Below are 23,864 nucleotides of genomic sequence, written 5' to 3'. Positions count from 1 at the left end.
ATGATGAAAAAGAAGTACAAGGTGAAGCAGGGCAGAAATCAGACTATTTTGGAACATAATGAGACTCAGTTAATTCAGAACCTTGCAGCAAAGGATTCTTTTGGTGAGAGTTGTAAAGTAGTATTAATTTACATTAAGATTGATATAGCTAAATGTATCATGATTCTCTTATGATTACAAGCTTAAAGCATTTTATATGTTGGCACAGGATATGTTAATTAAGGGAGACTGGAAAACTGATTAACATTTAAAGAAATATTTAATGTTTCTCAGTGAGTATACATTCCACTGAGAAATATAAACTCCATGGGAAAACATGGTCCATCACAGCCAATGTCTGATGTTGAAGGTCTTAATAGATTATGGGTTTTAAAATTCTGAAAGTATTCTTGGCAGGCAGTTTAGAAATCAGCAGAAGATGGGCTAAGAGTCAATTAACAGTGAATAAAAGCACATGGGAACAAGCTACACAAGAAGGGCCTTGCATGTTAAGAAATTTTATCAGGATGTCAGAGCAAATACAAGCCCTTAAAAGCAAAACCTGGAAAAAAAATGTAATGAGTAAAAATGAAATGCCCAGGACTTAAAAAAAAATGTTCTGTGTCTGATTTTGCTGCTGAGGTTGCAAACAAGAAAAAAGGTAACTCACTTACTACATTGATGAGAGATATTTTAGTGAACTCCCATCTTTGATGGGCTGTTACAATCAAGGTAGCTTTCTATAGTCCAAGAAGCAATTAAATCCCTTCTTGTCCTTGCTCAAAATATACAACTTATTTTTATGGGCGAAAGATCATTATTATACCTTCACACGCGTAGATTTTCCTTCACGCTGGCTGAGTGGCCTGTGCTGTGCCTAATGCTCTATATTCCATGTTCTGAAATGAAATTGTCCACAAGCTAACTCATCCCAAACCCCGTTGACCTAAAGTCTCAGTGACTCATATTAACTCACATTCCAATGATGTTGTGATCTTAATGCCTCACTGTGAGGTTTTCATACCTTGCTGTGTTCTCAACCCTTCCTGCGTTCATAACAAAAAAATACTCCCAGTCCAGAAAAATGGACAGCTATGTGGGAAGGAAAGGTTCGGTTGATCTTAGGGTCAGTTAAATGGTCAGGCTGTAGAGCCTCAGAACGCTGCCGTGAGTTAAACCAATTCCTTAACAGGTTTGACAATTTCCCTTCTGTTCACATTCTCCCTCAGCACTCTAGTTCAGATGCCCAAGCACCAAATGCTCCCTCAGCACCAACACCTCCCCTCCTCCCTCCACCCCCTCCCCACCTCCAGTTCAACACATAGATGAACAACACAGGTTACCATTGTCTATACCTTCTCATTCCCCTGCACCTACCATCTACACCTCCACATACCGACTGCTATTGTTCCGATCTTCACCTCTCACCAGCTCCCCAGTCATCATGACTCACCTTCACTACTGAGCAGGGGAGAAGAGCTCAGGGGAAACTCTGACATGGCAAAGCACTAAGACCAGATGGTGTGAACCCCAATGTCCTGAAGGAGTGTGCCAAGCAGCTTTGTGGAGTTCCCCAGCGCATTTTTACCCTGAGTCTCTGCCTGGGAAGGGTCCCCAATGTGTGGAAAACATCATGCATGATCCCAACTTAAAGTCTTGAATCTCTACTGTCCAGTGGCACTGACCCTAGAGAGGCTGGTCCTGACCCACCCTGACCCCTGGTCAGATCCTCCTCAATCCCCTGGAGTTTGCCTACCAGGAGCACATTGGAGTCGACAATCTACCTGCTGAACAGAGCCTACTCCCACTTGGAATAGCAGGGCAGCACTATCAGGGTCATGTTTTCTGATTTCTCAAGTGCCTTCAATAGCATACAGCCCTCATTGCTGGGGGAACAGCTCTGTTCAATGCAGTCTGGCATTTCCATTGTAAACTGGATAATGGACAGGCAGACCACAGTTTGTGTGACTTCACAGCTACATGTCAGACATGGCTATAAGCAGCACTGGGGCCCCAAAAGGGACTGTATTGGCTCCCTTCCTGTTTACTCTGCATGCCTCCGATTTTAGATACAACACCAAGTCATGTCATCTACAGAAATTCTCTGCTGACTCAGTGATAGTTGACGGTATAAAGGGAGGATGGGAGGATGAATACAGCGCCCTGGTGAAGGACACTGTCAAATGGTGCAAGCTGAATCATCTGCGGCTCAGCATTATTAAGACAAAGCAGATGGAGATGGACTTGAGAAAGACTAAGCCTGCACTGCTCCCTGTTACTATTGATGGTGAGGATATGGATGTGGTGAGGACCTACAAGTACCTGGGGGTGCACCTGTATGACAGATGGTATAATATTACAGTAATTCCTGTACTACCATCTTATCAGTGCAAACTTGTAGATCTTGTAAAGTTTGACTCGTAAATCTTGTACATCTAATTTTTAAGGTAACTTATTTTCTTTTATTCTTTCTTATTTTTGTATATCTGTGCACTTGCAATGCTACCGAGTCACTGCAATTTGCTTTCAGATCAATAATGTATCTATCTATCTATTACAACTTTAAATTCTTCCCAAAAGACCAAAAATCACTTTACCATGCACGGCATACAAAGCTTCTGTCTATTGTTTCCAGTTGTCACATTTAAGAAGTACATAACAAATGAAAAATATAGCACACTTACGTTGGCAATTCCGGATTATAACAGCATCCCCGAAGAATCCATCAGCGCATTCATCACAAAACTGACCGCTAAATGCCTCAATGCATCGTAGACATTCTCCTGTCAACGTATCGCAGCTGCCAGGTGCTGACAGATCAAGATTACCATTGCACTGGCAGGGTTGACATGAGCCACCTGGATTACTGGGGTGTCCAAAGTACCCTTCAGAGCATCTAGTTAATAAAAACATATTTTAAAGATAAATTACACAATCAAACTGGCTTATGCTGTAACAACACAAACACGAGGAATTCTGCAGATGCTGGAAATTCAAGCAACACACATCAAAGTTGCTGGTGAATGCAGCAGGTCAGGCAGCATCTCTAGGAAGAGGTACAGACGATGCTTCTGCCCGAAACGTCGTCTGTACCTCTTCCTAGAGATGCTACCTGGCCTGCTGCGTTCACCAGCAACTTTGATGTGTGTTGCTATGCCATAACAATATTACTTCAACTACAGATCATTCTGGAAACCCACTATGCACTGTTTTAAAGATATATCCGAAAATTTGTGGGCTCTTTAGCAGCCAAGAAATGGTGATAGAATTATATCTCTACTTTAACAAAGCTAACTCAATGGACATTGATTAGTTTGATGAAAAGCCAGCTTGAAAGATATTAGAGGGAAAAAAGAAAGTTGCAGAGTTTGGGGAGGTAAACTTAGGGTGTTGCATGGCTGAAGGTTACAGATAGAAAAGGGAGAATCATAAGAATGAAGAGGAACAAGGCAAGTTTTGAAGAAGTATAATCAGCAGGATAAAATTTATTAAATATATAGTAAACATAATTACTTGCAGCAGCAGTGTAGAACTCCCACTTAGAATGTTGGCAGATATTTGTATATTGTTATATCACGTATTTGTAAATTATTACTGTCACAGATGGTTAGATGTGCTCTAGTTAACAAAATTTCACAAATAGTGTCATTAATAATAAAATAGTTCATGAAAAGCAGATACGGTATTATGCTTTGCTATTATTTTTACTAAACTGTACAGAAATGAGGCTTGCATCGCAAGCAATGAAACACAAAAAACATTGATTTGTGATTTTATATTCAAATTATTCTTAATAGCTGATCGCCATTCAGCATCTGCAACACCAGCTTTCTCTCCACCACTGATACAGTGTGGTTGCATTGTTTACCACATACAAAAGATGCTGCAGTAACTTTCAAAGGCTTCTTTGTCAACGTCTTCCAAATCTACAAACTCCACCATCCAGAAGAATAACACAGCAGTTAATTTCCAAAGGTGTGCCTTAATTGGAAATGTATTACCCTTCCTTCACCTCCAGATCAAACACCTGAACTCCCTTCAATACACTTGTACATGTTTCCTCACCAAGTAGCTGACCAACATCTTTCCACGAAGAAGCCAGCCTTGCTTGTGACAGGTATACGGACAGAAATTTATACAGGTCACTTTTTCAAAACTGCTGTTCTCCTCAGCGAATCCAACATTGAAATTATCATCAATAGTTTTGACAAGATTCAACCAATGCATTGCTCTTTCAATAGATTTTCCCATCTTCCTCTCTTAGTAAGCTTCAGCTCATCCAGAACTGCATAATCAAATGCAATCCTACGTCATACTGTGTTAGCAGCCTGTTACTGGGTTAAATGAATCGTTTTTAAAACTCGTATCCTTGTGGATTAATATATTCATAGCCTTGGCTCTCTATTCTCTGGATTCCCTCTTTCCCTTTGGGTTTGTAGAGATCTGTTTTCACTTCGACAGAAACGAGTTTTTTTTCCTGCTGATCAGTGTCAAAAGAAGCCAACTTAAACCCACTGTGATTCAATGTTGAAAACCAATAAAATATGAAAACTTCCAAGGGGGTGAATACTTTTTATAGTCACTGTATACTACAGTTTACGGTGGAAAACTCACAAGCTGTCATATGATTATTTCCGCTGAACATACGGCTGATTATCACAATCTTATGAAAGTTTTGCCACACTGTTCCATTGGTTGTAGGGTAGAGGATGAGAAGATATTTACTTAATATGAAATACAAGAGTCTTTGATTAGAACAGGCAACTCTGAGTTTTGTGATGAGCAGACAATATTCATATTGAATAAGTTTGTTTTCTTTTGTTTATTTGATTTTCAGAATCTAGTTATCAGCGACAAAGACTTTTTTTCACATTTTCAAAGTCTGCATTTTATTGTTCCAAACCACTGATCAATTTTTTAGTACAATGTAAAATGTTATTTTGTGTTCCTTTTTAAAAAAAATGTTATGTTTAGAAGCCTTATTAACTACCTAGAAATAAATGGAAGATTGAAGGAAGAGGAAACTACTATAGGGGATTTAAAAATTTTCAGATGAATAAAAATATTACAAACTATATTTGATGCTATACTAAGTTTATCTGCAACTATCAAATAGCAGACCAAAATATATTCATCTATGAATAGACCCCGATATATTTCAACCAGCTTATAAAATTTCACACTAGTAATTTTTAATGGACGGTAGATACACTTTTTATTCTTTTTCAGTCACCATCTTTACAGCTCTGTTGCATGTTCTCATTTGGAACAAATTCACTTTTCGTTTCTTAAAACAAATGCAAACTACATTGATTCTGACTGTAGTTCTCCGACTGTCTGGTCTGATTAATTTGGCAAGAATAGCACATTACTATAGTGACGTGTAATGACAGGTGTCTCCTTCAACCAGAACACTTGCAGACATTCCCAATATAACATGCTTTTTTCCCCTTTACATGAGCTTTATAATGTCAAAGCATTCCCTTTAAATGAATCACTTCCCAAAATAGAGTCATAAATTCATACAGCACAGAAACTGGCCACTTGGCCCCATGAAATCCATGCTGACCTTTAGCCAATTTATACTAATCCTATTTTCCTACACTAGAACCATATCCTTCTACGCCTCGTCTATAAAAGTATCTGTTTAAATCTTTCTTAAATGTAGTAATTGTTTCTTATTCTACCACCTCCTCTGGTAACGATTTTCACTCACTGTATAAAAACGAAACACACAGATCCCTTGTAAAACTCCTTCCTCCCACATAAACCTATACCCTCTTAACTTTGATACACCCAACATAAAAAAAGGTCCTGACATTTACCCTATCCATGTCTCTCTTAATCTTATATACTTCTGTCAGCTCACCCTTCAGACTCCTCTCCATGGAAAATAAGCCTAGCCTATCCAATCTCGTGCCATATTGTTCACTGGTCCAGGCAATATTCTGATGATTCTCCTCTGCAGCTTCTCCAGTGCAATTGTGACAATCCTATAATGTGTTGACCAGAATTGCACACCAGACTCTGAGTGTATCCAAAGCAGTTGCAATGTAACATTCTAACATTTATATTCTGTGACCCAAACCTATGAAAGTAAGCATGCCATATGCTGTCTTCTCCACCCGATCAATTTTCTAATTTCTGCTATCAATTAAATTGTGTTTCTGACTTGCTGGCAAGCTAGAACTCACTTTCACAAATTGATTATTGTATTCCACTGTGGAATCAGAACCTCAACCATTTTTTTTACTAAGATCAAAAATTAATAGACAGAAATCATTGATATTTCACAATATTAATTTTCAATGGGGGCAAGAGACTTGAACATTTTCTTAGGTGGAACAGTTCATGCATCAGGACAAATCAATTGTTTTTCTTGAAAGTACAAGCAGATTTTTAGCAATCATTGGAAGTTAAGTTCTAATGTTTTGGATTAAATATTCAAAAGTGAAGTCAAATAAATTAATTCTACTTCAAATTAGTTGGAAAATTCAGCTACACGCTGCATTAAAGGAGATTATTACACGTTGTTTGACCTTCAGTTAGAAAGCTTATGTATGTCTCAAATTCCAGGAAAGATTTTCAGTATTTTGAAGGCTTCTTCTTTTTATGGGATTACACCATAATGTATAACACAGTTCATAAAATGGTGTGCTATTATTAAAGTATTATGAAATTTGGGAGAACACAGATAAGCACACAAGATGGTATATAGAAACATAGAAAATAGGTGCAGGAGTAGGCCATTCGGCCCTGCGAGCCTGCACCGCCATTTATTATGATCATGGCTGATCATCCAACTCAGAACCCCGCCCCAGCCTTCCCTCCATACCCCCTGACCCCCATAGCCAATATATATTAAACATGTTTGTAAAGAAATAGCAATATTAATAAATACACTTTCTGAGCAACGTGGTAGACTGTAATCCATATAAGAAGCTAAATTGCTAAACAACTTATCCATAGCAATACTTTCAGGTTTGACTTTATTTTTTGCTTGCAAAGTTTTTAATAGCTCCTGATACCAGGTTACCAGTTCTGTGATAATCTTATGAAATACTCACAGCAAACAGACACCCAGTTCAGTAATTTAATTCCTGATCTACAACAATCAGAATACAAGACAGTGACAGTGTATATTTTCAGCTGCTTAGAGATTGAGGTAAAAGACTAGAGACATCTTACCTGTCACATCTTGGCCCTGTATAACCAGGAAGACACTGATCACATATTATCTCTCCCCTGGAATCCAAGTGACAGGTCGGACTAAAGCTTTGTTGTTCGTGGTGAGCAGATGTAGACACGGACACAAAAAGATAAATCAAAGAAAATTGTATTAGCTGCATCACTGAATGTTCTTCACCGAAATCTCACCGTGCAACTGACGAAAACTATTTTTTCTTTCCGGCACCAAAGATAGTGTAGGGATCTCATTCCAGCAACACAGTGGAACGGCTATTTCAGCCAACACAGAGTACACAAGAATGGCAGCAACTGAATGGTATTTCAGCCTTAAATTCTCTGTAGCTGGTAACTCTGCCCCATATAAACAAGGAATGCACAGCTGCTCTCCTTTGCCACTAAGGTTGCTAAAGTATCCATCTATAATCATGAAGCTGTAGCTAACTCAAATGTTAAGATATAGTATTTGCTCCTACTCCAAAAAAGACATCTGCCACGCCTGTGAAAACATTTTAAAAGGTCCTATTAAATCAGAATAACTACACATGAATAATAACAGAGTAATTTCTGTGTTCTGTTCTTCTATATTTATACAGCCATTTGTTTTTGCTTTTGTGCATTGACAAGGAGTCTTATGAAAATACCAACAGGACAGTGGGACAAATTGTCTATCCTACAGAGCAGGTAATTAAAATTGAACTTCCAGAAGCGTGTTAAGAATATAGGAAAAGTTTACAAGAGAAAAGCTCATACATGAAAAATATAGCAAAATATTAAAGCATAATTGATAGGTTTTGCAAACTAAAGTTAAGTCTGATCAAAGTATGATGAAAAATGATCTATCTCCCTCAGCAGGTGCACAACAAAGCTGTGTGCTTAGTCCCCGCTCTATTCCGTTTATACTTAGGACAGCTCTGATGTCATATTTAAGTTTGACGACGATACTGCTGTCATAGGCTGAATCAAGGGTGGTGATGAATCAGCATATAGGAGTGGGATTGAAAATCTGATTGAGTGGCGTCACAGCAACAACCTCACACTCATTGTTAGCAAGACCAAGGAGCTGATTATTGAGTACAGGAGGAGGAAACCAGAGGTCCATGAGCCAGTCCTCATCAGGAGATCAGAGGTGGAGAGGGTCAGCAACTTTAAATTACTCAGTGTTATGTCAGAGGATCTGTGCTGGGTCCAGCATGCAAGTGTCATTACAAGGAAAGCACGGTGTCACCTCTACTTTCTTGTTGATGATTCAGCATGTCATCGGGAATTTTGACAAACTTCTATAGATGTGTAGTGGAGAGTATATTGACTAGTTGCATCACGGAAGCACCAATGCCCTTGTGTGGAAAAGCCAATGAAAAGTAACAGACTCAGCCCAGTCCATCACGGGTACAGCCCTGTTCACCACTGAGCACATCTACATGGAGCGCTATCACAGGAAAGCAGCATCCATCATCAGGGACCCCCACCACCTAGGCCATGTTCTCTTCTCACTGCTGCCTTCAGTAAGAAAGTATAGGAACCTCAGGACCCACACCATCGAGTTCAGAGACAGTTACTACCCCTCAACCATCAGGCTCTTAAACCAGAGGGGATAACTTCACTCGCCCCATTACTGAACTAGACATATTTTCAAGGACTCCTCATCTCATGCTCTTAATATTTATTGCTCATTTATTTATTATTATTATTTCTTTCTCTTTCGTTTTTTAATTGCAGAGTTTGTTTTTTTTTTGCACATTGGCTGATTGTCCATCCTGTTGGGTGTGGTCTTTCATTGATGCTATTGTGTTTCTTGTATTTACTGTGAACGCCCAGAAGAAAAGGAATCCCAGGGTTGTATATGGTGACATAGAATGTATTTTGATAATAAATTGACTTTGAACTTTGAAAAGTGAAGAAAAATAGTTTGTAGTACATGGTGAGAAAATAGCAAGAATATTAAAAACGCTGATTTACTTTGATGAAAAAATAGACATATTGAAAGTTAAACACTATAATTATACAGAAATTCTAAAGAAACTATTTGAATCTGGCAGAGTAAAATCAGATACCTTATGTTTTATATCTGTGAGAGTCTAAAAGACATATATTGCTTTGTAGTACAAGTTTTAATGTATAAGTTTTATCTTTGAAATAACAAAAAAGAAGCCAGAATAAAATGGGCAACTCGGGCTAGTGTGCTTGAAAATCCTGAGGAAAATTATGCCAGAGAATTGTGAAATAATTTCTCCTGAAAATTTTTTGGTCAATGGCATATTGTGAATTTACACACACTGTCCCCTATTTTCATACCATAACTTGATAAAAGAACAATAAGCTCTTTATTACTGAACTGAAGCAGAAGGGAATTTGAGAAATTTCAGTTAAAACAGTTTAATCTACTGTCGACGTATTCTGAAAATAAGACTTTGGCCAGCTCATTACAATAACTTAATGGAATAACAGAGAAGAAAGATAAAGGAATGGCAGTGGATTTCATGAATCTCTTAAAGTTAGTATTTACAAAAGAAACACAAGAAAATACAATTGCATTGTTAGGAAAATGGTTGGAAGGAAGAAAGGTGCTGGGATGAAGAGAAGCCCGTTTCATTGAAAAGCCGTGAAGAAAAGTACCTACTGTACAAGGCTTTGTAGTAAATATAATTGTCAGAGAAGTTCCCCTATGTGCAGAGGTTCCCAACCTGGAGTCCACAGACCCCTTGCTTAAATGGTATTGTTCTGTGGCATAAAATAGGTTAGGTACCCCACCCCTATAATGACGTTTATGCTGAGTTAATGCAAATACTTTTAAAAAATCTATTTACAAGCTAATCATGAGTCTGTGCTACAGCCAGTTCTACAGTAATAGAAACTGTCCGCATTTCATCTCCATTTATTTCACAGATGGGTAGAAAACCGTAAATGTATTAAATTAAATTTATAATAATTAAGGGGTCAGCTATCAGCACCACTGAGTTACAATTCAACTGCAATATTATAAAAATGAGTTACCGGATTTTTTCTGGTAGTTTAGGATACAGTTCCATGAAAATATCTATGCTTATGTATGATCTGAAGTATTTTGGAACTATAAGTTGCTGCAAGTAATGCTTTTCTATTAGATATGCATGAGTTTCTGGAGCCATCAATCTTCATTTTTCATTTTTTTTCCAAGTAGAATAAAAGATGTAATATTCTTTTTTAATTAAAGGTCATGTACTTAATAAACAAGAAATTCACTGTTATCTTGATTTTAAGTTGAGTGTTTGCACAATGATTCATGCATCTGCAAACAAAACATAGAAAAACATAGAAACATACAAAACCTACAGCACAATACAAGCCCTTCGGCCCACAAAGTTATGCCGAACATGTCCTTACCGTAGAAATTACTAGGCCTACCCATAGCCCTCTATTTTTTTAAGCTCCATGTACCTATCCAAAAGTCTCCTAAAAGACCCTATCGTATCCATACAATACAAAAAAGAAACATTAAATCAGCATCTGAACTCTAAGAACCTTGAAAAAAGTGATTTTAGTAAACCAAACAATATTTAAGTACATACAGTACAAATGCCACTCACATACTATTCCTCAATTTGCATCTTCAGTGATTTCAGAACATTAATTTAATATTATGTGATGCTTTCAAATATTTTCTTAACAGGCAGACTTCAATTAAGTTTCCACTTGATGTTTCCTAAGTACATTTACATGATTTATTTTCTGAAACATGGTAACGTTCAGATGACATAAATTTTGCAGCAACTGTAAAATGCGTGGTATAATGTAAGAAAAATAGTAAAAGACAGAAAGTTTGGTTCAAGAAGATGTATAAATATGAACTCAATAACCACAGAAGATCCTGCTTAACCTTGATGGTGAGGGTAAGTTCAAGAAACAATAATCCTGGTGATATTGAGCAAGTGTGAAAATGGCACAGAATGGGTAAAGGCAAAACATACCTAATAACGTAATAGCCAGTTTTAAGAGATTACTAATAGAACTTGCACTGTGGCTGAAGTTGGGGAGGGGGAAAGCAGGAATGGAATGGCCTATATTGGTCTAATGTAAAACAACTAGTACAAACTACCTCGGCCAAATGGCCTTCTTCCACACCATAACCATCTTTAATTCCGTGAGAACGGTGGAAGTGCAGATACAAGGCAGATGAAATTTAGCCCAGATAAGTGTAATGAGGGGTAGAAAAGACTAAGGAAATGTGGAACTTAATAAAAGAGCTTAAGAGTCGCGATGTAATGATGCAGCTCTATAAAACTCTGGTTAGGCCACACTTGGAGTACTGTGTCCAGTTCTGGTCACCTCACTATAGGAAGGATGTGGAAGCATTGGAGAGGGTACAGAGGAGATTTACCAGGATGCTGCCTGGTGTAGAGAGTATGCATTATGATTAGAGATTAAGGGAGCTAGGTCGTTACACTTTGGAGAGAACAAGGATGAGAGGAGACATGATAGAGGTGTACAAGATAATAAGAGGAATAGATAGAGTGGATAGCCAGCGCCTCTTCCCCTGGGCACCACTGCTCAATACAAGAGGACATGGCTTTAAGGTAGGGGGTGGGAAGTTCAAGGGGGATATTAGAGGAAGGTTTTTTACTCAGAGAGTGGTTGGTGTGTGGAATGCACTGCCTGAGTCAGTGGTGGAGGCAGATACACTAGTGAAGTTTAAGAGACTACTAGACAGGTATATGGAGGAATTTAAGGTGGGGTTTATATGGGAGGCAGGGTTTGAGGGTCAGCACAACATTGTGGGCCGAAAGGCCTGTACTGTGCTATACCATTCTATGTTCTATGTTTAAAACAATGCAATTCCATTGGAGGGGTAGGAATAAAAGATCCGAGTCTGCATATGTACAGTACAAATCTTTGAAGATTAGCACAGGTGAAGGAAGTGATTAAAACTGATACAGGAAATGGTTATTTATTAATAAAGACATCAAATACAAGATAATAGAAACATAGAAAATAGGTGCAGGAGTAGGCCATTCGGCCCTGAGGTAACATTGAACCTCCATACAGTTTAGGTTCAGTCACAACTACCATGTTGTGCCAGTTCAGGTCACTATGCTGTAAGATTGTGAGAGCCTGAGAACGGGTTCAGAAAGACTTAGTGCAATGGGTCAATAACTGTCTTCAGGTACTTGGATAAACTGAGGAGGCTGGGCTTGTTCTCCGTAGAGCAAGTAGGTCAAGAGGTAGAAGTCTGCAAATGACCAAGGATCTGGAGATAACGAAACTGAAAAGTTGCATGGACTTGTAGATCAAGAGCCAGATGATAGAGATTTAAAGTGTTTGGTAAGGGAATCAAAAGGGGACACGATTGGGAATCCCATTGGTGGAGAAAGATAATTGTAATTAGATTCAACAGTTGCTATTAAAAAAAGAACAGGATAAACAGTGGAGGAAGTAAAAAGAAGTTCATGGCACTGGGGAAGAGTGGGGAATGAAAATGACCAGAGATCTGCTGTGGGCATGATGGCTGAATGATCTACCCCTTTGCTGTATCCATTCTAAACACTAAACTAGCTACTGCTCATGTTACAGTCAGCCTATTGCATTAGATCCACTTCTCACGCTGCGTGGTAGAACTTGGGCTACAGAACAGGAAATGATTGTGTAGTGCTGCAGATAACAACTTAAATTATATCATACTTACTTATTTGTGGTAATTAGTAAAGGGCAGCTGCATGGCTGGCAGTCTCTAGGTGTTCCCCGAGTAGCATCTCCATAAAACCCAGGCCGACATCTATCACAAAACGGACCAGCTGTCTCATGTTGACAGTTCTAAAATAAATACAATTTATTTTCAGAACCATGCTTCACTAAACAAATTTGAATTATATGTCACTTTATTGAATTCATGGTAGGGTTGCCACTAAACCAAAATGCTTCTCCACAGTGCTCATTGCTACTATATTAGATTCCTTCCTAATGTACAAATAAATTCTGACATCACAATTACATTTAGTTACCTATAAACAATTCCAGTTCCCCCTCTCCTATGATCTCATGCATGCACATGAACAAGGCAGGTATAAAAGTCTTAAGATTATTACAAACAATAGTACAAAAACCTTTTCATTTCCCTCTATGCTACTTCAATGAAGGCATTAAAATAATTACAGTCACTTCTCTGCATAGAATTTTGAAATGAGCTTCAAATAGTTACGAAGCTTGCCTGTAGCAATTGATACATTTTTAAACATTGTTCTGTGAACGGGCTATTCTCTTGCCATTTCCCCTTCTCATTGGATAATACAGGATTATCTTCTCCATCCTCAGAGTCCACTCTACATCAGCTGTATGCAATTGACAGTTTAAATAATCTCCCTGGGGAAAATAACCAGGTCATCATTGAGATTGCAGCAATGTGGAGATTTGGAAATCAACAATGCAAGTCAATTAATTCCTACACCACCACTTTGAAAGAATGTTAAACTTAAATAGATAGATAGATAGATATACTTTATTGATCCCAAGGGAAATTGAGTTTTGTTACAGCCGCACCAACCAAGAATAGAGCATAAATATAGCAATACAAAAACCACAAACAATCAAACAACAAAATGCAAACTATGCCAGGTGGAAAATAAGTCCAGGACCAGTCTATTGGCTCAGGGTGTCTGATCCTCCACGGGAGGAGCTGCATAATTTGCATAATATAGAACATCAGATAGGTACACAGAACTGAGCTTCTGAAGAAACAAAATTGTCCATTCATAAATTGTCCATTTTGTAGACAGAATTTGTGATATTCCAAGTAATAAGAGATATATTTGCAAAAACTAAAATCCCAAATGTGCACTGAAATTATGTTCACTTCTGCTCAAGATCTTCAGAACTGACATTTTTATTTCTCTGTAATTTAAGCAGCCTCCTACCTGGAGGCTCTGGTGCATCTAAATGGGTCCATATCTGACATCATCGAAGAGCACTAAATATCATTTTAATCTCACACGGTATCATCCACGTACGTCCCACTCACCCCAGGTATGGAACCCCCAGCCTAGGGGTTGACTGCTGGTAGGATGATTGAACTAAGAATCACGGGTGCAGGAGGAGTTATGTGATGGGGGAGGGGTGGGTCAGGTCTGTGATGGAGAAAACTGGAATGTGGTGTGGGACTGAATTATGCCTCAGTTTGTTTGGCATAGTGAGTGACATCATGGGGTTATAGGAGGAGGGTTCAGAAGAAAACAAGTCAAAGGACTTGTTGGGATCCTAATCCAGCCCACTATTATGAAGGTCAATTTGTGCCAAGTGGTCAATAACGATCATGCCCAGGACAACACAAAACATGCTTCAGTGCAAAGCTCCAAATGAAATATTGCAAAACAATTAATTCATCCTGTGCATGATGATGCAAAAATCACTCGTCAAATTTCCAGATATGCAAAGCAATGTAATAATGATCATTTTTGTTTCAATTTGGTAAGCAAAAATTGATTTTCAATTGCACATCCATGACTGAAAAATATTACGCACTGGTTTTCCAGATGCCAGTCTTTTAATGCAGCATTAATATAAATTGTTTACTATCTTGCATTATTAACCACAGGTTCATCATACATATTTAACTGAGTCAATGAAGTATGAGCAGTAGTTAATAATAAATATTTCAGATTTAAAATAGCATTTAGTTGAGTGTTCTTCTTTCATTACAGCTAACCTGTCGCATTAAAATATAAAATATTTTAGGGAGGAAAACAAACAAAAATGACATTAAAATGAAGGAAGCATTGCAGTATAAAGCTAATTTTGTCATTCTAATACACAAAAGCAATCCATCTACCATTATTGAGGTAATAAAATGATGAAAGTAGCTGTAAGCTTTATGCCTTGCCAAATTAGATAAAAACAAAATTACTCTTGAGTTAATAAGGATTGTCAAGTTGACATATAATACGTGTTGATCACAAAAGGGTTTAGAATAAGGACAAAACAGTTTTTAGCTTAATGTTATGGATCTCACGTCTACACATTAAGCATCAGGCACAAGGCTACCAACAGTTCTGGGTAAAATGGCCTACTAGTTTTGTTGTGACAAAAGCCACCAGAGAGACAGACAGCTTTTTTGGCCCACAGAAGCTGACAGTATTCGCAGTCACTCTGGTGAGAAGCATCCTGACCCAACACTACATAATGTTTTTATATACTAAAGGTAACAACAGGACAGTTTCTAAAGTTACAATGCATTCATAATGCTTCCTTTGAATTACAGATCATTTTCAAACACCTACATCTTCACGCCAAAATGCCAAAGTGAATGTTGATCACCGCTGTCTCTATGTTGCATTCATGCATATGCAGACATCTCAGGTCAGTTGGGTGTTTCCTGCTTTGCAATTGACTCCAGTCTGCAGTTCCAGGAAGAGCATTGTTCTGGGATGCATTTTAAATTCAATCTACAATCCACACTTGGATCTGGTTGCTGTTGAAATTAATACTTGCCTATTCTATAACTCTAGAATATGTCACAACAGCTTCATTACAAAGTAATAAAATATTGTACCATTTGACTCAATTTAAAATATACATATAATCGTCATCTAAGTAAAACAGAAACTTAATAGCATTAGCCCCAAAAGTAAACTGAGTAGAAACAAACACTTAGATGTGAACTGGTTACTATGTGCCACCTAATCCATCTGCACACTTGAAGCATGATCAGTCCTAGCCAATGCTGAAGTCTGGTTTTATACAGTCACCTCATGATGTTATTTATGTTCAATCCTAACAGTAGCCCTGCCCAAGTAAACGTTATCTCTTAAACTTGTAGTTGATCACATTTTCAAGAAGCAACTGTCTCCACAAATCCCTTCTAGCTACCAAGGCTATTCAAAGGAATCATAACTATCTGCATGCAAGTGAAATTGAAAAAGTTGGGGAGTCTCCAAATCCAGTTATTAAGAAATCCAGCCAAATCCAGAATTTCTGAAGATTCGATATGGACAACGGATTTTCTCCAGTGGGTGGAACTTGTCTTTCTGTAACCCAACAAACCTTGACTGAACTTGAGAACTTGCAGACCCCAATATCTCACAGAGTTTTGATGGATAGTCCCCTTTCAACAGTTAACCTCCAATATTTGTGAGGTTGGCCAGATAAAAGGGAACAACCATCAGAATTTGAATAGATGTACAGAAGATGCTTTTGATAGTTTAGGGGGTCCATGGACCCCTTGCTTAATGGCATTGGTCCATGGCATAAAAATGTCAGGAACTGCTGCAGTAGTAGGACCTATTCTAGTACGAGAGGACACAACCTCTGAACAGAAGGATGTCCCTTTAGAACTGAGATGAGGAGAAATCTCTTTAGCCCGAGGGTGGTGAATCTGTAGAATTCATTGCCACAGACCACCATGGAGGCCGAGTCTTGGGGCATACTGAAAGTTGAAGTTGATAGGTTCTTGATTAGTAAGGGTGTCAAAGGTTGCAGGGAGAAGCCAGGAGACCGGGATTGAGAGGCAAAGTAAATCAGCCATGATCAAATGGTGGATCAGACATGATAGGCAAAATGGCCTAATTCTGCTCCTGTGTCTTATTGTCTTAATATAGGAAAGACCTCTCAGCAGAGGGCAAAATTCACCCAAGATTTCATGGAGAAACTCTCTTGCCTGAACATCATTAATGGACAGTGCACAAGACACTTGCATTCTGTTTAGAGTATCCTAAAACATGCCATATGCTCCAGTCACAATTCCAACCAGTGCGACAAGTGCTTCTCCACTGTTTTTCATGTCTATTAAGGAGCATGCTCCTTCTTGCCTGGAGCTGGAATTAATTATCAGGGTTTCCTGTCCATCTTTGCATTTGGTAGGATCTGGTCACTCTCCGTAACAAGAAAGCAAGGAACAGTACATTTGCTATTCAGATAACTGCAGACAAAGTGAGTACATATTTTTGCAAAGACCGCATTGAATGAAGACACATTCCATTGTGGGTCCCATATGCTAAATGAGAGATATGGATAGTGATAACTGAAAGTTTTCTACTCCCTCAGTGCCCAGCTGGTCTCTACTATATCATGGGTTTGACAATGGTTGGTTAAATGACAGACAGTACAACTTCTGCTGTGGGTTTAAGATCATACAGTCCTGTCTGACCTCCAGTTAACTACTCTTTTTCTGTGGTTGTTCTGAGAGAGTAAAGAATATGGCTTTGTGGCATGTGACATTTTGATATGCTGGGAGCACAGTGATCAAGTTACCAGTCTAGTAACCCAGCTGTCTGGACGAACATTCAGAGGTACAACTTCAAATGCAAAATGTGATTTGTGGAATATAAATTCAGTAAATAATCTGGAATTTAAAAACAATTACGAATAAACCTCAACTATTGATGATGAAATTAGCAGATTGTCTTAAGATCCAACTCACTCACTACAGTCCTTCTGAGACAGAAATCTGTCAATCATCGCCCATCTGACATGTAGGAGACAGAAGACATATAGCAATACGGCTGATACTCAACCTCACTCTAAAATGGTCTGGGAAAACTTGGAGTTGTATCATAACTGCCTTGCTAAAATTTTTAAAAAGCTTTAATATAAAAATGACCACTGACTAGTGATCTAAGCCCTGATTTTGAATGCAACAAAGACTAATTGCCCAAATTTGCAGAGCTTTTCCACAGGAAGGGCAAGACATAATACAAACGTTTATATAAATATACAGACTCGTTGCTTCTGGACAACATGCCAGACTCCAATGCCACAATCACCATCTCAAAAATATCAAACTAAATTCTCAGAAATATAACTATACTGTTTAATACATTTATTAATTCTTTGGTGTCACTAGAGTAAACCTGCGTTGCATCACATCTATGATCAAAATATTTGTTTGATGGTCTCTGTTACTTCCTTATTTCCAAAAAGAATTATCCCTGGAAAGGTGTGTAAAAGATCTCAACAAACTTTTGCGAATCTTTCTTTTTTTTGAAGCAATCCATAGAAAAAAATACTCTCATATTCTATTTTCCTTTCCTTTCATTTTTTTCCCTCTTAGTGTTATTTTCCAAAACTGGACACGTGTCTTTCTATTCTCTCACCAATAAATAAAGTGAAGAGTTATGGAGTCAGCACTGATCCTTGCGAGACACCATTAAGCACATCCTACCAATGAATTCCTGCTCATTATCCCTACTCCCGGTCTCCTGTCTCACAGTCCATTTCCTAAATAATTTGCAGGCTCTTCAATACCTGACCCACAAGAAGGCAAGATATGATTTACGTTTGCAGGCTGACTCTCTGCAATAAAACATTTCAAAGAGTTCAGTCACTCTATTGCCATTTCAATTTACAAATGTATTAAGGAACCGAAAGGAAACCAAGGCAGATAGTCCTTTGGCAATCCCTGGTACAATTTTACATTTCTGGCCACTGGGTGAAAACAGAAGTGAGCTGACTGGTAGCACTTCTCAGGCATGAAGAGTGGTATATGACAGCTCTGCAGCATTGAGGATCATTGTAGATCAGAGGAGGAAAATGAGAGCGGAGTAAGTTGCAAGATGAATTAAAAACATTTCAGAATCTCTCATACCCAAATCGAATTGACTTTGCACTTCACAGAAATATATTTAGAAAATCTCTCAGAAGTGTCCAAATCCTTATTCTTAAAGGGACTACAGTTAAGTACCACAAGGAATTTGTACATTTCGGAAATAACAACATGATCAACAACTGGCTTCAAAAGCTGGCAAGCGTTCTCGGGAGCTATTTTTAAAGGAGTTTTTATGAGGGTTAACAAAATTGAAGTTTTTCAGCACTCTGTCAAAAATTAGGAATAGTCAGCATGGCTTTGTTGATTAGGAATAGTCAGCATGGCTTTGTGAAAGGCAGGTCATGCCTTACGAGCCTGATTGAATTTTTTGAGGATGTGACTAAACACATTGATGATGGTAGAGCGGTAGATGAGGTGTATATGGATTTGAGCAAGGCATTTGACAAGGTACCCCATGCAAGGCTTATTGAGAAAGTAAGGAGGCATGAGATCCAAGGGGACATTGCTTTGTGGATCCAGAACTGGCTTGCCCCAGAAAGCAAAGAGTGGCTGTAGACAGGTCATATTCTGCATGGAGGTTGGTCACCAGTGGTGTGCCTCAGAGATCTGTTCTGGGACCCTTACTCTTCGTGATTTTTATAAATGACCTGGATGAGGAAGTGGAGGGATGGGTTAGTAAGTTTGCTGATGACACAAAGGTTGGAGGTGTTGTGGATAGTGTGAAGGGCTGTCAGAGGTTACAGCTGGACATTGACAGGAATCAAAACTGGGCTGAGAAGTGCCAGAGGAAGTTCAACCCAGATAAGTGTGAGGTGGTTCATTTTGGTAGGTCAAATATGATGGTAGAATATAGCATTAATGGTAAGACTCTTGGCAGTGTGGAGGATCAGAGGGATCTCGGGGTCCGAGTCCATAGGACACTCTACGCTGCTATGTAGGTTGACTCTGTGGTTAAGAAAGCATACAGTGCATTGGCCTTCATCAATCATGGGATTGAGTTTAGGAGCCGAGAGGTAATGTTGTAGCTATATAGGACTCTGGACATACCCCACTTGGAATACTCTGCTCACTTCTGGTAGCCTCACTGTATGAAGGATGTGGAAGCCATAGAAAGGGTGCAGAGGAGACTTACAAGGATGTTGCCTGGATTGGGGAGCATGCTTATGAGAATAGGTTGAGTGAAGACAGCCTTTTTTCCTTGGAGCGACGAAGGATGAGAGGCAACCTAATAGAGGTGTATAAGATGATGAGAGGCACTGATCGTGAGGATAGTCAGAGGCTTTTTCCCAGGGCTGAAATGGCTAGCATGAGAGGACATAAGTTTAAGGTGCTTGGAAGTAGGTACAGAGGAGATATCAGGGGTAAGTTTTTTTACACAGAGAGTGGCGAATGCGTGGAATGGGCTGCCGGCGACAGTGGTGGAGGTGGATACGATAGGGTCCTTTAAGAGACTCCTGGACAGGTATACAGAGCTCAGGAAAATAGAGGGCTATGGGTAACCCTAGGTAATTTCTCAGGTAAGGACGTGTTTGTGGGCCAAAGGGCCTGTGTTGCGCCGCAGGTTTTCTATGTTTCTAACTTTCATCCAAAATATGGATATCATGAAAATACAAAATATTCAAGCTTCAGTGCTGTAAACCAATTAAGGCCTTTTTTTTAAACAAATTAACTTCATCTGTTCTACAATGCAAGTACCTTCTAGAACACATTCTGGCTCACTGTACAGAAGAGAAATTAAGCAGTTTCATGCACCATTTTCCACTGATCATAAGGTACTTTGAATTGGGTACGTAGCTATCCACAAGCTATTCTACAATTTACAGTAACAACAAATCCTCGAGAGAGTCTAAACGTTAGAAACTTTCTCCACGTACTAAATGACACCAATCTGCTGTTGATGATCCTTACATACATATTGTGTAACTGAAGATATACTGTAGCTAATTTATTGCTGAGGCTTTCAGAAGTAATTATTTGATAAAGTACAGACCGCATGATTAGAAACTAGCATCAAAATAATTCAAACACGAGAAAATCGTGTTCCTGGAAATTCAGGAAACACACAAAATGCTGGTGGAACGCAGCAGGCCAGACAGCATCTATAGGAAGAGGTACAGTCGATGCTTCGGGCTGAGACCCTTCGTCAGGATTTACTGAAAGAAGAGATAGCAAGAGATTTGAAAGTGGGAGGGGGAGGGGAGATCCGAAATGATAGGAGAAGACAGGAGGGGGAGGGACAGAGCTAAGAGCTGGAAAGTTGATTGGCAAAAGGGATACAAGGCTGGAGAAGGGAGAGGATCATGGGATGGGAGGCCTAGGGAGAAAGAAAGGGGGAGGGGAGCACCAGAGGAAGATGGAGAGCAGGTAAGGAGTGATTGTGAGAGGGACAGAGAGAGAAGAAAAAAAAGGGGGGAATAAAAATAAATAAGGGATGGGGTAAAAAGGGGAGGAGGGTCATTAACGGAAGTTAGAGAAATCAATGTTCATGCCATCGGGTTGGAGACTAACCAGACGGAATATAAGGTGTTGTTCCTCCAACCTGAGTGTGGCTTCATCTTTACAGTAGAGGAGGCCGTGGATAGACATGTCAGAATGGGAATGGGATGTGGAATTAAAATGTGTGGCCACTGGGAGATCCTGCTTTCTCTGGCAGACAGAGCATAGGTGTTCAACTCATGGATACCTCCTCTTATTTACCCCTTGATCGTGACCCCACTAAGGAGGACATTTCCTTCGTACTGGAATGAAAAGCCTCATCCTGAGAGCAGATGCGGTGGAGAGGGAGGAATTGCGAGAAGGGGATGGCATTTTTGCAAGAGACAGGGTGAGAAGAGGAATAGTCCAGATAGCTGTGAGAGTCCGTAGACTTATAGTAGACATCAGTGGATAAGCTGTCTCCAGAGACAGAGACAGAAAGATCCAGAAAGGAGAGGGAGGTGTCAGAAATGGACCAGGTAAACGTGAGGGCAGGGTGAAAGTTGGAGACAAAGTTAATGAAGTCAACGAGCTCAGCATGTGTGCAAGAAGCAGCACCAATGCAGTCGTCGATGTAGCGAAGGAAAAGTGGGGGACAGATACCAGTATAGGTTTGGAACATGGATTGTTCCACAATATTTATTTATTATATATATATACACCTGTATATTCTTTTTCTCCCTCTCCTTTTTCTCCCTCTGTCCCTCTCACTATACTCCTTGCCCATCGTCTGGGCTCCCCCCCCCTTTCTTTCTCCCTAGACCTCCCGTCCCGTGATCCTCTCATATCCTTTTTGCCAATCAACTTTCCAGCTCTTGGCTCCATCCCTCCCCGTCCTGTCTTCTATCATTTCAGATCTCCCCCTCCCCCCCACTTTCAAATCTCTTACTAGCTCTTCTTTCAGTTAGTCTTGACGAAGGGTCTCGGCCCGAAACATCAACTGTACCTCTTCCTAGAGATGATGCTGCCTGGCCTGCTGCATTCACCAGCAACCTTTATGTGTGTTGCTTGAAATTCCAGCATCTGCAAATTTCCTTGTGTTTACGTTTTAAACTCCATTTTCCGATCTTGATTTGACATAATTATCATTGTTGTAGAAGGTTTTCTTGTTTATTGACAAGCCATGGAACTATATTTATAATGCACATGAATCGATTGAACATTCAGTCGAATGGTTTTGGCTGATTAAGTTTGATAAACTTCTGAATAATTAGATGAGTCTTGGAGCCAGACCTTTAAGTTTGTTAAATCACAAGTAAAATACAAGGTTAGTTGGGAGAGTGAGTAGATGATTTATTAGAATAAAGTCATGTTGGGAAATCAGAATGAATCTAATTATGGAAAAACATAATGTATTGAAAATACATCACATGGTTACATTGACTTAATCATGTAACGATTTACAAACATCGAAAATAATGTGTGTAATATAAAGAAAAAAATGAAGATTAAATCACAACTGAACCATTATAAAGTTTTAATCAACAGTACAACACATTCTGCAGCTTCTCAATGAGTAATTCTAAGTCTCACACTCAATGGAGGAAAATTGCAATACAGAAGCTATTACACTAATGAAAAGTAACTTGAGTAGGTCGTTCACCAGATATGAGTGTTTGTCCACAGAAAATACATTTAGATGTGACACATGAAATTCAAGATGAAAATTGTGTTATTTTTCATGATTAAATAAATATATTCAATAATAATTCTATAATTTTCAAAACTGGAGTACTGCAACGAGCATGCAATATTACTCGAGAGCAAATAAAGCTGCAGGAATCTGAAACAAAGCCAAAGCATAGACAATCAAGTCACATCTGTGGAAAGAGAAAACAGTTCATGGTTCAGGTCAAAGGCCCTTCATCAGAAATACAGCATTACCAATTCAATACAAGATCATAACCAAAATTTAATTCAAATCACACATTTTAAAACACATCTGTGTTTATTTTATCATAGAAATGTTTGCTTAAACATATTGTTAAGTTTATCAGTTTTATATTCCCTGCAATATTTGTTAATTCATTCTTTCTTTTTGCATGTATGGTATGTTGCTTTATCTGCAACTTAGCTAAATTAGTTAAACATTACAATCATTAAGCAACTATAATTGTTACCAAATGCTTGAAGGTGAAAGCAGAAGAAATTACTAGATAATCAAAAAGGTTGAATTATTTTCAACCCTAGCGGAACAAGTGCTACACCTGCCCTTGCACTTCCTTCCTCACCACCATTCAGGGCCCCAGACAGTCCTTCCAGGTGAGGCGACACTTCACCTGTGAGTCGGCTGGGGTGACATACTGCGGCCTTCTATATATCGGTGAGAACCGATGCAGACTAGGAGACCATTTCGTTGAACACCTACGCTCTGTCCGCCAGAGAAAGCAGGATCTCCCAGTGGCCACACATTTTAATTCCACGTCCCATTCCCATTCTGATATGTCTATCCACAGCCTCCTCTACTGTAAAGATGAAGCCACACTCAGGTTGGAGGAACAACACCTTATATTCCGTCTGGGTAGCCTCCAACCTGATGGCATGAACACTGACTTCTCAAACTTCCGCTAATGCCGCACCTCCCCCTCGTACCCCATCCGTTATTTATTTATATACACACATCCTTTCTCTCTCTCTTCTTTTCCTCCCTCTGTCCCTCTGACTATACCCCTTGCCCATCTTCTGGGTTTTCCCCCCTCCCCCTTTTCCTTCTCCCTGG

The 23,864-nt window shown here is 39.1% G+C and overlaps 1 protein-coding gene across 3 annotated transcripts in view; it reads right to left on the bottom strand.

Moving 5' to 3' along the window:
• Window positions 1-23,864, bottom strand: part of lama2 (laminin, alpha 2) — a 398,231-nt gene that overhangs the window by 175,464 nt on the left and 198,903 nt on the right. For all 3 annotated transcript variants that reach the window (XM_063034544.1, XM_063034525.1, XM_063034534.1), the window contains exons 17-19: window positions 12,824-12,951; window positions 7,168-7,254; window positions 2,664-2,875 (exon numbers count right to left, since the gene is read on the bottom strand). In XM_063034544.1, the coding sequence (XP_062890614.1) occupies window positions 2,664-2,875; window positions 7,168-7,254; window positions 12,824-12,951 (427 nt within the window). The remainder of the gene's footprint in view (window positions 1-2,663; window positions 2,876-7,167; window positions 7,255-12,823; window positions 12,952-23,864) is intronic.

The sequence above is a fragment of the Mobula hypostoma genome, chromosome 2 (genome assembly GCF_963921235.1).
Source record: "Mobula hypostoma chromosome 2, sMobHyp1.1, whole genome shotgun sequence".
NCBI lineage: Eukaryota > Metazoa > Chordata > Chondrichthyes > Myliobatiformes > Myliobatidae > Mobula > Mobula hypostoma.
The sequence above is the reverse complement of the archived record's forward strand: the minus strand, read 5'-3'. Positions and strand labels throughout refer to the sequence as shown.